Source organism: Procambarus clarkii, chromosome 20 (assembly GCF_040958095.1).
Source record: "Procambarus clarkii isolate CNS0578487 chromosome 20, FALCON_Pclarkii_2.0, whole genome shotgun sequence".
NCBI lineage: Eukaryota > Metazoa > Arthropoda > Malacostraca > Decapoda > Cambaridae > Procambarus > Procambarus clarkii.
The window spans coordinates 24,378,075-24,393,426 of NC_091169.1; the positions used below are offsets into that span (position 1 = coordinate 24,378,075).

General features: G+C 43.2%; 1 protein-coding gene across 4 annotated transcripts; it reads left to right on the top strand.

The window, feature by feature from the left end:
- Positions 1 to 111: 111 nt before the first annotated feature.
- Positions 112 to 12,530, top strand: LOC123755279 (uncharacterized protein SPEM3). Of its 4 annotated transcripts, XM_069327743.1 has the most exons (5): positions 5,135 to 5,166; positions 5,301 to 5,502; positions 5,689 to 5,873; positions 9,401 to 9,508; positions 12,019 to 12,530. In XM_069327743.1, exons 1-4 carry the CDS (start codon positions 5,150 to 5,152, stop codon positions 9,492 to 9,494), a joined length of 498 nt encoding a protein of 165 aa, XP_069183844.1. In that variant the 5' UTR covers positions 5,135 to 5,149; the 3' UTR covers positions 9,495 to 9,508; positions 12,019 to 12,530. The 4 variants fall into 4 exon arrangements, 3 of the variants coding, with proteins under 3 accessions (XP_069183844.1, XP_069183843.1, XP_069183842.1); XR_011229193.1 differs by lacking the exon at positions 5,135 to 5,166 and adding an exon at positions 112 to 126 and having other exon boundaries at positions 5,301 to 5,873; XM_069327742.1 differs by having other exon boundaries at positions 5,301 to 5,873; positions 9,401 to 9,512.
- The last annotated feature ends 2,822 nt before the right edge of the window (positions 12,531 to 15,352 follow it).

The following is a 15,352-nucleotide window of genomic DNA, read 5'->3' on the forward strand; positions in this document are numbered from 1 at the left end:
TTTTTTTTTAAGATATATACAGTATACAAGAGTTGTTACATTCTTGTACAGCCACTAGTACGCGTAGCGTTTCGGGCAGGTCCCTGGAATACGATCCCCGCCGCGAAGAATCGTTGTTACAACCAAGTACACATTTTACTGTTGAGTTAAAGAGGCTACAGTTGAGGATTTGCGCCCAGTAAATCCTCCCCGCAGGATACGATCCCATGACAAAGCGCTCGCGGAACGCCAGGCGAGTGTCTTACCACTATACCAAGGAGACTGGAAATAGCTAATTAGGGTGAATGATAAAATAATTAGGGACTTTAATGCATAACAATAAAGTATTGAAGAATAATTATAATGATAAAGTATTAAATCAATTACAATTAATAGTTACATCTATTAATTGATGTATAGATATTAAATATCTACATTTACATAGTTAGTAATTGAAAGTTGCATTATTTGAATTTACATTAATTACAATTCGTGGTAATATTTCTTAGCTATCTGCAAGCTTATCACTTTGGGGATTCCGGCGGAGCACCCCAATTATTTCAAGTTAATAGTTTTAAAAACTAAGTTTAGTGACAAGCGACAGTCCTGTGTACAAATATCGCAATAGATGAAAACCTTCCCAACAGGAAGAAGCGGGAAACACCCCTCCAGGAACTGAATTTACCTGAGGGCCACTAACACTAGTGGCCTCGATGAGGACAGTAAGCCGGCGGCTTGTCAAAGGTCCCCCATTTGCCCTGATGACCTTTTCCAGCTGTATTTTAAAACCCAGCAGAGTTTTGGCGTTTACGGCTTCGGCGGGTAGGCGGTTCTACGGGTTTACAACCTTATGAGTGAAAAAGCATCTCTTGTTTCCTGTCCAACATTCTGGTTTGTTGAGTTTGAACCCGTTGCTCCTTGTTCGTGTAACATCTAACCTTTTGAAGACATTGTCCTGATCGACATCCTCCAAATAGTTTAGTATTTTAAAGGTTTCTATGAAGTCTGCCGTCATGCTTGGTTTGTGTTGTTAGCCCTATGGCTCTCAACCGTTCCTGATTGTCAGTCAATTGATTGTCAATTGATGACAATTGATGTCAATTGATTGTCAATTGATGACAATTGATTGTCAGTCTCCGTGGTGTAGTGGTAAGACACTCGCCTGGCGTTCCGCAAGCGCTATGTCATGGGTTCGTATCCTGACCGGGGAGGATTTACTGGGTGCAAATCTACCTTTGCATTGTTATAAATCAGCTCTGGTTACATAACAGGTTGGGGTCCTGTTACACAACTGGTTGGGGTCCGGTTACACAACTGGTCGGGCTTCGGTTACACAACTGGTCGGGCTCCGGTTACAAAACTGGTCGGGCTCCGGGGGTGTCACTGGAGCTTCGGGTTGTGCATGGTCGGGCTTCAGTTCGTGCATGGTTGCGATCCAGAGGTTGTTTGATTCGTTCATGCTATGCTTGCGGTTACACAACTGGTCAGGCTCCGATTACACAACTGGTCGGGCTCCGGTTACACAACTGGTCGGGCTCCGGTTAAATAACTGGTCGGGCTCCGGGGGTGTCACTTGGGCTTCGGGTTGTGCATGATTGGACTTCGGTTCATGCATGGTTGTGCTCCAGGGGTTGTGTGCTAGTTCCTCATGTTTCTTTGCTAGATCATCATGGTTGTTTCTTGACTATGACTAAGTGCATGTTTATTTTCTAGAGCTTCATTGTTGTATTTTTGCAAGAGTTCCAGGTTTCTTTTTTTGTATAGTGCTCAATTGTTTGCTTTGGCTCCAAAGTTAGTTCTTAAGGCAAGAGTGGGGGGGGGGTTAGTTATGTAGGGATAAGGATGGGTTTGTTTGGTAGAGCTTGAGAGGGAGTTTGGTTGAGCTCTGGGAGCTGTTTGGCTTGGTGTGGGTTTGATGAGTTGTTTGTGTGCTAGGCTTGCGGTTACACAACTGGTGGGGGTCCGGTTACACAACTGGTCGGGCTTCGGTTACACAACTGGTCGGGCTCCGGTTACAAAACTGGTCGGGCTCCGGGGGTGTCACTGGAGCTTCGGGTTGTGCATGGTCGGGCTTCAGTTCGTGCATGGTTGCGATCCAGAGGTTGTTTGATTCGTTCATGCTATGCTTGCAGTTACACAACTGGTCGGGCTCCGATTACACAACTGGTCGGGCTCCGGTTACAAAACTGGTCGGGCTCCGGGGGTGTCACTGGAGCTTCGGGTTGTGCGTGGTCGGGCTTCAGTTCGTGCATGGTTGCGATCCAGAGGTTGTTTGATTCGTTCATGCTATGCTTGCGGTTACACAACTGGTCGGGCTCCGATTACACAACTGGTCGGGCTCCGGTTACACAACTGGTCGGGCTCCGGTTAAATAACTGGTCGGGCTCCGGGGGTGTCACTTGGGCTTCGGGTTGTGCATGATTGGACTTCGGTTCATGCATGGTTGTGCTCCAGGGGTTGTGTGCTAGTGCCTCGTGTTTCTTTGCTAGATCATCATGGTTGTTTCTTGACTATGACTAAGTGCATGTTTATTTTCTAGAGCTTCATTGTTGTATTTTTGCAAGAGTTCCAGGTTTCTTTTTTTGTATAGTGCTCAATTGTTTGCTTTGGCTCCAAAGTTAGTTCTTAAGGCAAGAGTGGGGGGGGGTTAGTTATGTAGGGATAAGGATAGGTTTGTTTGGTAGAGCTTGAGAGGGAGTTTGGTTGAGCTCTGGGAGCTGTTTGGCTTGGTGTGGGTTTGATGAGTTGTTTGTGTGCTAGGCTTGCGGTTACACAACAGGTTGGGGTCCTGTTACACAACTGGTTGGGGTCCGGTTACACAACTGGTCGGGCTTCGGTTACACAACTGGTCGGGCTCCAGTTGCAAAACTGGTCGGGCTCCGAGGGTGTCACTGGAGCTTCGGGTTGTGCATGGTCGGGCTTCAGTTCGTGCATGGTTTTGATCCAGAGGTTGTTTGGTTTGTTCATGCTATACTTGCAGTTGCAAAACTGGTTGGGCTCTGGTTACACAACTGGTCGGGCTCCGGTTACATAACTGGTCGGGCTTTGGGGGTGTCACTTTGGCTTCGGGTTGTGCATGGTCGGGCTTCGATTCGTGCATTGTTGTGATCCAGAGGTTGTTTGATTCATTCATGCTAGGCTTCCAGTAACACAACTGGTCAGGGTCTGGTTACACAACTGGTCGGGCTTCGGTTACACAACTGGTCGGGCTTCGGTTACACAACTGGTCGGGCTTCGGTTACACAACTGGTCGGGCTTCGGTTACACAACTGGTCGGGCTCCGGTTAAATAACTGGTCGGGCTCCAGTTAAATAACTGGTCGGGCTCCGGTTAAATAACTGGTCGGGCTCCGGGGGTGTCACTTGGGCTTTGGGTTGTGCATGATCGGGCTTCGGTTTGTGCATGGTTGTGATCCAGAGGTTGTTTGGTTCGTTCATGCTATGCTTGCGGTTAAACAACTGGTCGGGCTCCGGTTACACAACTGGTTGGGCTCCAGTTACAAAACTGGTCGGGCTCCAGTGACATAACTGGTTGGGCTTTGGGGGTGTCACTTGGGCTTCGGGTTGTGCATGGTCGGGTTTTGGTTCGTGCATGGTCGGGTTTCAGTTCATGCATGGTTGTGATCCAAAGGTTGTTTGATTTATTCATGCTAGGCTTGCAGTTACACAACTGGTTGGGGTCTGGTTACACAACTGGTCGGGCTTTGGTTACACAACTGGTCGGGCTCCGGTTAAATAACTGGTCGGGCTCCGGTTATATAACTGGTCGGGCTCCGGTTAAATAACTGGTCGGGCTCCGGGGGTGTCACTTGGGTTTCGGGTTGTGCATGATCGGGCTTCGGTTCGTGCATGGTTGTGCTCCAGGGGTTGTTTGATAGTGCCTCATGTTTCTTTGCTAGATCATCATGGTTGTTTCTTGACTATGACTAAGTGCATGTTTATTTTCTAGAGCTTCATTGTTGTATTTTTGCAAGAGTTCCAGGTTTCTTTATTTGTATAGGGCTCAATTGTTTGCTTTGGCTCCAAAGTTAGTTGTTAAGGAAGGGTGGGGGGGGGGTGGTTGTTAGGTAAGGCTAAGGAAGGGTTTGTTTGGTAGAGCTAAGGAGGGAGTTTGGTTGGGCTCTGGGGGCTGTTTGTTTGGCTTGGTGTGGGTTTGATGAGTTGTTTGTGTGCTAGGCTTGCAGCTACACAACAGGTTGGGGTCCATTTACACAACTGGTGTGGCTTCGGTTACACAACTGGTCGGGCTCCGGTTACAAAACTGGTCGGGCTCCGGTTACAAAACTGGTCGGGTTCCCGGGGTGTCACCTGGGTTTTGAGTTGTGCAGTCAGGCTTCGGTTCGTGTATGTTTGTGCTCCGGATGTTGTTTGCTCGGTTCGTTCATGCTAGGCTTGCGGTTACACAACTGATCGGGTCCAGTTACACAACTGGTCGGGCTTCGGTTATACAACTGGTTGGGGGTCCGGTTACACGTTTAATAATGTTTATTCAGGTAAAAGTAAAAACATTCAAAAAGTTACAAGCAGAATTTTGGACGTTTCGGGCATCTATTATGTTATGATTTTGCAATATGAAAGACAAACTTATTTAATTCATTCAATTCTATAAGGATAAATCGCGTCGCATATCTGAAAAATACTTTTGTTTTATTATTATATAATACACTCATGTGCCATCTTATTCACAATTTTAACTTATTCTCAATTTCTATTGGGCATCTTATTATCTTGGAAGACGAGAACCGAAGCGAACACACGCCAGCGCATATGTGTTTTATATTCACGTTTTTGTCTGCAACACATATATGCGTTTTTGTCTACACCTCGTGTATACAAAATTGTTCTTGAATACAAACCTGTATGTGAACGAACTAGACTTTTGTGTACTGAATCAACGTCCTCCGAAATGGTTATATACGATTATTAATATATATTATTATCTTGTACCATCTGATTACTCGCATTACTTTATTAGCATATTATATCGTCTCATTTTGGTTATATTATTACCTTGGACCAGAACAGCAAGGGGCACAAGCCAGTCCTTAATGTGTATACGAAAGGGTTCTTGTATGTAAGTGTTTGTGAACGAACTGGTTATTTGTGTACCGACCAGACTGTATCCGAAACGGTTGTGTACGATTAGTCGACCTCGGCTACTGGTAGCCCAAATGAAAAGCTATGCTATGTATGTTTTGCTACTTACTACTCTCTTTGGCTACTTTTAAAAGCTGACTCGTGTACTCTGAAAAGGGAATCAATCGTTAATAAAAATATTTTGTCTAGTTTTAATAATTAATTTCGTGATTTTTATTTCTTCAGCTCGCGACTTCTAGCAACCCAGATCTGGCCTCCCAGCGACCACGAGCCACAGCGCCTCGACCACTCCAGGAGCCACACTACCTCAGGGGCCACACTCCAGCAGCTACACCACCTCAGAGGCCACACTCCAGGAACCACACCACCTCTACCACACTCCAGGAGCCACACCACCTCAGAGGCCACACTTCAGGAGCCACACCACCTCAGAGGCCACACCACCCCAGAGGCCACACTCCAGGAACCACACCACCCCAGAGGCCACACCACCTCTACCACACTCCAGGAGCCACACCACCTCAGAGGCCACACCACCCCAGAGGCCACACTCCAGGAACCACACCACCCCAGAGGCCACACCACCTCTACCACACTCCAGGAGCCACACCACCTCAGAGGCCACACTTCAGGAGCCACACTCCAGGAGCCACACTACCACAGAGGCCACACTCCAGGAGCCACACCACCAGCTCACGCCATGTTCAAGTTAATGCCAGCAGCCCCTGAGCCGCGCCGCCAGAAGAAGGGAGGGATCAAGGGGGCCATTTTAAACATATATTACGACCCTTTTAAATGGTAAGGAAGGTGTTAATATCGTCGTATTCAGGGATCGGGACAGGAAGCCTGCCATAGGCCCCCTAGCTAGGCCCAGGCTATCCACGTGGTCACCCATCCAGTTAATGGCCAGATTTAGTCAAATATTGCTTCATCCACTCTGTCTTATGGCTGTTATGTAGTGTTGGCAGTAACTACTGTTTTTCACATTTTTTGTTTACATTTCAATACACAAGTGATTTGGCAGAAGGATGCAAAACCTGCATTATCGTCTCATCTATATATTAAACCCAGAATTTTATATTTTTTTCTTTAGGTTTGTTTAAAAAGAGTAGTGCTGTAGAGTCCTTGTGTGTACCGGGAGTACCAGACCCGAGGAACCACACGACGTGGTTAAAGGTTAATATTTATATGCTGGAGGACATAAGTGCTTAAAGTAAGTCGAGGGTTAGCTTGTACTACCACAAGGTGATTATCGTCAAATCACAACTTTGTGTTTCCTGCCGGTGTTTGAATAAATTTCTCGATGACGTTGCCAAATATAATAGCGGCAATGGAGTGGGTTGCATGACTATCTTTGAGCTGTGCCAGAAAGACTTGAATACAATATAGTAGTTCATAGTACATTGTAGGACTATATATAGTGTATACCTGGTTGATGGGGTTCTGGGAGTTCTACTCCCCAAGCCCGGCCCGGGGCCAGACTTGACTTGTGAGAGTTTGGTCCACCAGGCTGTTGCTTGGAGCGGCCCGCAGGCCCACATACCCACCACAGCCCGGTTGGTCCTGCACTCCTTGAAGGAAACAATCTAGTTTCCTCTTGAAGATGTCCACGGTTGTTCCTGTAATATTTCTGATGCTCGCTGGTAGGACGTTGAACAACCGTGGACCTCTGATGTTCATACAGTGTTCTCTGATTGTGCTCATGGCATCTCTGCTCTTCACTGGTTCTATTCTGCATTTTTTTCCATGTCGTTCACTCCAGTACGTTATTTTACTGTGCAGATTTGGGACCTGGCCCTCCAGTATTTTCCATGTATATATTATTTGGTATCTCTCGTCTCCTTTCTAGCGAGTACATTTGGAGAGCTTTGAGACGATCCCAATAATTTAGGTGCTTTATCTCGTCTGTATACTTGATTAGTTTTTTGTTAATTGTGTAAATGAGTTACTTCACACACTGCAAAATGAAATGGCAAATGCATAAGCCATCTAAGATGATGATCACAGCTCACTACTTCACTTGGCTTTAAATAAATTTTTGTTGTTGCCATGGATCAAATGACCCCCACAACTGGCAATCTCCTGGCATGCACAAAAAAGACTAATACATTTCTCTGGGGGAGGGCCCAGGACCTGCATCCCCCCCCTCAAAGAAGTATAGGAAGAAGATGACAGCCCATCACTTCATCCAGAAAGTCAATTAACTAAAACTGGCAACTGCTGGATTAAAGACCAAAGCCTCACAACCCACCTAATAAAATTCCCCATCTATGTAAGAAACTTTCTCAAAACTACCATGTGCCATTCACCCCACCTCCCCAACTCATTTGGAGGGGAAAGGTGACGATGACCTCAGAGGGCTTGAACCCTCTGTTCTTATGCTAATGTGGTTAAGGCCACTTGAACTTCTGCCTTTTAGGCATTTCTGTGCACATTAAATGCTAGGCTCAAGCTACACATCAGTGTGCTTGGAGCTCCATGTACTCAGGAGTTTCTTCCCTGGGAGCTCTTTAGTGCTGCCCTTGCACTAACAAGAGGTTGTTCCCTTAGAGGTTTCCTTTGAAGTGGTTGGGCAGGGCTGGGGCCCCATTGCCTTTGGTTAGTCAAGGTAAGCCATCATTGGAGCATGATTTTAAGTTGTATACACCACCTGCAGCTGGTACTTCCTTGGCTGGTCAGTGCCATGCTTGTCCTTCGAGAAAGGCCCCCCCTGCTTCTCGTGGTTCACGCTGTCCCATCTGGTTCACCCCTTTGACGAGGCAGTTGGGGAGGGGGTGCCCCACCCAGTTTGCCAGCTCTTAGTCTCCTGATTTGTAGACCTTTTGGGTAGTCTCGTGCAGTGGAGACGCGGTCTCTCCCTACTGCATTGGTTGGGTTTCTCTTGGCAGTCTTTTTCCTTTCACTAATGTCAGGTTATTTTGGAGTGGGTGGCTTTTGGTTTGGTCAAAACAACCACATCACTTAGGTGGGTGTTTCAGCTCTTCTTGGTCCTGTAACATGACTCAACAGAGCTCTGGTTCATCTTTGGGGCTGAACCAGTATATTCCTTGCTCCACTTTCTCAATGAGCACTTTTGCCCAAGTTTGCCTGGTATTGGAAGCAGGTGCTTGAATGATCTCCTTTGAGCTCTGGGATGTGTATTGTCTTGTCTATGCATCAGATGTTCAGCGATTGTCTAGGTTTTATGGTGGTGTGTTAAACTTTATGCTTTTGGGTTCTTCACTTTGGTCTGAATCTGGCTCGCCTTGCTTTTACCAGGTTGGCTTGAGTCATGGTGGCTCATCTTCAATTGTTAGGGGTTCGTGTTCTGGCCTAGCTCAATGGATGAGTGGTGAGAGCTCCCAGTCTGTGGGTCTGCTAGCTAGAGTTCAGATTCTTTCTCGGCTAGCTGAGTTTGGGTTCCTGGTGAACTGGTGGAGATCCCAGATGGCTCCAGCCCAAGTTCAGACTTGACTGGGCCTCATTTGGGGTACATGGTCACTTTTGCTTTTCCTTCCTCCAGCGGCATTACTCCGACTGCAGCACTGCTATCTGTTAGTGTTTAGTGTGTTTAGTGACCCTGGGTCACTCGGAGGCTGCTCAAATGATCCTAAACTTTGTGTGCTTTTCCACTGTGCAAGATGTGGTTCTGGGGACTGTTTTGGTATCTCCGGAGTCATCCCTTTCACCACATCCACAGCCAGACACCAGTTTTGAGAGATTTGATAATTTGTTTACGTAGTTGGGAGAAGTTCATTTGGCAGGTTGTTAGGGTTTGGTCTCTCTTGAATCCAACAGTTGCTTGTTTTAGTTTGCTGACTTTGTGGAGACTTTACCCGGTGAGGTGACACTGTTGTCTTCTCCTTGTCTCTCTAAGGGGGATGTTTTTCGTTGTGGTCCCCGATGTGACCTAGTAGTTGATGACCATCTCTCGGTGAGAGATGGGTTGCTTCAGAGCAACCAGAGCTCGCTCAGAAATTGGTCATTTCATTACATTGAACCCTGGTTTTTTCCATTTTCCTTACTTTTTTTTTTGCATGCAAATGGTTTAATTTTATGAGGAGTTACAGTATTTTCTTTTATTATTTTTTTTGAGCGTAGCTAGAGGTAACTTTGATCATAACTGCAATTTAGGAGTTAATACATCAACAGTTAGCTATTCATTTATAATTTATTTGATATTTCCTTGTAACTTGATTGTCTTGCTGCATACTGACTAAGAACTAAAGGTGCATTGCTGTTGGTAATTACTGCATCAAAAATATTTATTCTTTCACAACATAAATATCTTATTGAATGCAGACTCTATGATCAGTTTCTGACAATTTTTTTTATTTTTGTTTAAGGTCTTTAGTGAAGAGTTTCCTGTTCTTCATTGCTGGTGTGAAGACAGCCAATGATTTTGTTGGCTTTGATCCTATGAGTCCAAACACCCCATAAATAAAATGTTACTAGTAAGTAAGTGTATTTATTTTTAGTATTAGTTGTATATAATCATTTAGTAGATGTCTTTATCTCAATTAAATAATAAGCATGTACTCCTACATGCAGTTTACTGCATAGTGCAGATAATGCAATGAGTGTTGTGCAGGCACTAGAACTTTGTATTAATGTGTGTATACTGTGTGTATAGCTATGTATATAAAATGTGCATGTGTGTGTGTATGTGTAACTCATCCTCCTGTTTTAGAGATTACTTTTTATAACTATGTGCTCAATAGTACAAACATTGACATAGAAGTAATTAGGTAGGATTTTTTTTTACTTTTCACTATACGGTACTGTATAGTCCCAAAAAGGTAGCTAAAAAAACAAACTTAAATATTCCTAGGCCAAGTATAGCACACACATGTACTATATAATGCCTCAGATAGCATGTATTAAGCCTAGAAAAGCTAGGTTAGTTTAGTTTCCATTTGCAACATAAATATAAAATCTTTTCTAGTTTGTTCAAATTCAGTAGTACCAATTTCTACTTTCAAATTGTGTTGTACTTCTGTATGTGTGCCATGGTCCTCCATGTTACTACAAGTACTATAAAGACAGGAGGATGGGCTGGTGTGTAATAAAGTACTCCACAGAATGCTCCTTTCATTGCACAAAGCAGTCACAATAGCATGATAAATAAATGAGAATATTTTGGAGCAATGTAGCAAATTGAACCCCTCATCCCAGGCCACCCCCAGAGATGCATTACCCACTAGACCATGATGGTATGTACTGATAATGACCTGGTGGGGGTTTGGCAGGTGGGTTAACGAGCATTTAGCTTTATGAGGATGAGCTGCCCAAGTAGTGTTAAAGGGTCCAAATCACATTCATTCTTATGGGTACATAAAAAAATCTAATTCTTATGAAATTTTGGTTCCAAAATCTAACTTTTAAAATGAACCTCCAGCTCAAGTTTCAGCATTCTATCCCCCCCAAGGGGAGACAACATTTAAAAAATTACAATTTAAAAAATATTGAACTTGGCTAGTAGAATAGTCTAAAGTAACATTTTGAAAGGATATTACAGTGGGACCTCGATTTACAATGGTAATCCCTTCCCAGAGGCGTATCGTAAGTCGAAATATCGTAAGTTGAAACAATTTTTCAAGAAATAAAGGGAAATGAATTAATCCATTCCTGACTCCTCAAAAATTAACTTCAAAGTAAATTTTATACCTAATTCACCCAAATTGTCACTACATAAGCATGTACAAGCTGTTACTTACCTTTACTGATGACTCTTGTTGGCATATGGAAGATGGTGAGGAGGGGGGAGGAGGAGGTGGTGGTGTGTTACTGTTTGGAAGGGGAGTCCCCTTCCATTATAAAATCAGGCAGTGATGATTTCTGTGGGGTACACACTCCTATGTTTTGCCTGCATACCACTAGGACCTGGTTGTAGTTCACCTAGTTTCTCGCTAAGAATTTATCTAGTGACACTAGTTTTTCCCTTCGTTTTAACATTTGTCTGTAGTCATGCATCAGTGTTATTGAAAAGGTTAAGGTAACGGCCTATTGCAGCTTGATTTGGGTGAATCGTTTCAGCAAAGCTTATAGTTCTTCCCATGCTGCACACATTTTCTTAATTTTTGAGGAAAGGATATTGTGTACCGCCTCTATGGTTCTCCTCATTGTGTTTTCATATGTTGAACCTTACCACTGACTATCTTGGGACCCATGGCATGATATATAATAATCAATTTTATGTTCAAAAATAAAAAAATCGCCAAAAAATAGCATTTCTTAGAAGCGTGATCGTCACTAAGCGGGTGGCTTTAGTGAACTGAGGCAGGTCGGCCACCGCGAATGGGACCTCGGTCGACCCGAACGTGTATCAACCAATATCGTTAGTTGACGACACTATCGTAAGTCAAGTTGCATTTTCCGATCAAATTTATATCGTAACTCGAAATTATCATAAGTCAGGGCAATCGTAAGTCGAGGTGCCACTGTATTTAAAACCTTTAGGCTGCTAAAAAATAAATTGTTGAATAAAACTCATTGCAACGTCGCGTGTGTGTTGTGCAGGTGGTGGTCCTGCTAGTACACTGTCACCGATATATTGTGATGTTCCTCAACAATTATTTACACAAGTTAAAGCAAGTGGAGGACACGAGCTGCGTGGGGGCAGCCGGTCGATGGGGTCAATCCTATAGTGTTATAGCATAAAAGGACATATATACCGTATACAGTACAGTAATATATGCCTCATAAGGGCATGGTTTTTAGACAAGTGTTGCTACATTTTTCAGTTATTTTTTAGACAAATTTACTGTAGTTATTGATCAGTATTTAGTATTTTTTTTATTACAGTACTAGTTATCGGTGATTCAGGCTTCTTAAATGATGAATGGTTTTAGAGTTATAAGTATTAATGGCAGGGAGAATGTATTACTCATTGGTAACTTCTTATATAAAATAATTATTTTGTAACCCAAGTGTGATTTGACAGAAATGTTTTGTTTCTTTGCAGATCAGTGAATGTGGTTTCTAGAAATTAGTTTTAGTGAAATATTTTAAATATAAAATTTGACAATACAATGTGTTTGAGGCCCTAGAAGCTGTTAAGCTTTCAACAATGCATATTTTCTCCAAATTTGTTCCAGCAAATTTTAAGCAATATTCAGTTTAAACCATGAATATTCCCTTATTATATTAAAGAAACTAGTGGATTTGAGAAAAACAGTATTGTAAAAAGTTATGTGCATGAGTAACTTGTCAAAGATTCTAGACTGAAGGGAGGTTTTGTTCAGTACTGTATGTATATAGTTTTTTGTTAATATTATAATGAATTAGCAAATTGGAAGACAGCAAAAATAAGTTTGTGGTTAAGCATAATATGGAAACCCTCAGTCTGTTTAAATGCTTTATTTGGGGATAATAATTAGGGCAGCCAGTAGATCCTTCCTCCACATGCTACCACCACCTACACCTGTATTCATGTCTGTCTGTCACTTGCATATGTTAATAAAAGAGATAAAATAACTATGAATAATTATTCCTACCTATGTAAAGACACTTTTACTGAATAAAATGCTGATCTTTTATTAATATGGTCTACATAAATTTTTTATTGAATATGATTCTTAATAATTATCAGTTATGGAACTAAATACAATATATCACTAAAAGTTAGGAACTTCAAAGAACTCTGCTAACTAGCAACTAAGGCTGTAATGACTTGACATGTAGAGTCTGTAATCACTTGAAATAAATCGTCTGATTCGGAGGACGACATTTGAAATGCCACTTTTGAATTGGGGGCCATCCATCTTACGTACTTGTGGATACTAGGGAATTGGAATGAAAGAGATTGCACATACAGTATGTCTATGAAAGAGTTGCACCTCCATTGCTCATGTTCTTCCACCAAACATCTTCCCACATCCTCGCCCTACCTACTGAATTAATACCATGTCCTCAACCTACAAATAAACACATGTAACATTCTTTATCATTTGGTTTTTGCAAGTGCTGCAGCACAACAGATGTCCTGGTGAACTTGGAGGTCTATATTCGTACTGCTTTTGCTGCGAAGACCTCCGTTTTTGTCGTCCTTTTTGATCTGGAAAAGGCTTAGGACACCACCTGGCGGTAACATATTCCGTCCCAACTTTATTCTTTTGGCCTTCGTGTGAATCTCCCTCTCTTCCTTTAAAGTTTCCTTTCTCGTTGTTCCTTTCAAGTGAGGCTTGGTACCACTCTCTCTGCCCCTTTTAGGCAATATGAGGGTGTACCCCAAGGTAGTGTTCTGAGCACTACTCTTTCTAGTTGCCCTCAATGGTCTTCTTTCATCCTCCCTGCCTTCTGGCATCTTCTCCGCTCTCTATGTTGACGATCTTAGCCTTTACTGTCGGGGTGATGATTCGCCTCTCCTTCAACGGCGACTTCAACTTGTGATTGATGCCATGTCGTATTGGGCCACCGATCATGGCTTCAAGTCTCTATGTTTAAGACTTGTGCTATGACTTTTACTTGGAAGCATGTCATTCTTCGTCCCTCTTTGTCGCTTTATGGTCATCCCCTTGTGTATAGGGATTCAATTAAGCTTTTGGGGTTAATCTTTGACACTCGTTTGTCTTGGTCACTCAATATCTCTTACTTCAGAGTTGAATGCACTAAGGCCCTTACCCTCGTTAAGGTTTTGTCCCATACATCTTGGGGGGGGGGGGGAGGGGGGATAGGTGCACGCTCCTCTCTTTACATTCCTCTCATCTTGTTTAAACTCGATTATGGTTGCCCTGTTTACTCGTCTGCTTCTCCTCCTCTTCGCCGTCTTGATGCTTTGCACCATACTGGGTTGTGCCTCGGCTCTGGTGCCTTTCGTTCAACTCCCGCCCTCAGTTTGTATGTTGACACTGGCTTCCTATCTCTCTGTGAACGCCGTGATCGCTACTGTCTCGCTACTGGTGATCTTATCGACAGTAGCTTCCTCTCGCTTCTGTCGTGCTTTGACATTTACCCCTCCTGTAGTTCCTGTTTCTCTTCACCACCTCCCTCTTTCTTTCCAGCTATCTCGCTTACGGGATTCTCTTTCAGTTCATATTTCTAATGTTTCTCCTCGTATTGTTCCTTCCTTGCCCCGTGGAGAGTCCCCCTTCCAAAGTTTTGTACAGCCTTGACCCGCATCACTAAAGCTTTTACCCCTCGTACGGTTCTGAAACACCTTTTCCTTGAGCACTTTTCTTCACTCTCCAGCTCCGTTTCCATCTTCAATGATTGGCCTAAGTCTGCGAACGGTGTAGGGTACTGTTTTTTTTTCCTGACCGCACTTATATGTGTTGCCTCCCTTCGGAGACTATCATCTTCACAGCAGAACTTTATGCTATTCTCTCTTCTGATTATTTCGCACATTTGATGGTGCTACATAGCCTTCCCGGTTTGGTGCCTTCTTTTGATAATTACTTGCAGTACTTACATTCTTTATCAAACATTTCTAAAGTACATACATAAATGTATGAGGCTGTACATTCACAAGTCACACCACAAGTCAACCCTGGCCTCGGGAGTAGAAGAACTCCCAGAGTCCCATCAAGCAGGTACAGATACTGTACTGTATTGAGGCTATTATAGCTGTGTGTGTTACGGTTGTCATTTCAAGATCTTGATTCGACTCATTTTTGTTCACAAAGTTTCTCTAGTTCTTCGGGCATTATCATCCAATTACCAGTCAACCTTCGATGGCAACATCTTACAATGACTGTATACAGTGGTGGTCTTAAATAAAGTACGAGACTTAAATGGTCTCGTATGAAGCTGTCCTTAAAAGTATAGACTAGGAAAGAAACCTATTGGTGCCCTGGATTGTTTGCATCCAACCTTCCCCCCCCAACCCTCTTCTTCCCCTTTAATTTGTTCCCAACATGTTAACAGGAAATTTGCATGTTCTTCCTCTAACTCAGCGATCCTCAAAATTGTTGTCTCTGGGCCACAATTTTGAAATAAAAATCTGCTTGCCTTATGCTGAATTTTTTATTGATAAGAAATACATTAAAAAAAATTTGTGCTAGATTCATGACGGAACCCATCTACTGTATAATCATGGGACATCCAGAAAATATAAAACAATGTAACTACATAAATATTATTCATTCCTAAAATATACATGTGTATGAGCCCCACACTCGGTGAGAGATGTGTGCTTGTCTTTGTCAGGTTCTCTCAGGTTTATATTGGGTCTGATTTGATAAACAAGACACAAAGAAGCCTTTCTCTTTTTCTGGTGGTAATAATAAGTAAATCTGTGTTGCTGAATGTTTAAATGTTTCTAAATGTCCTTGAATCGTCTCACCACACTTGCCATACTC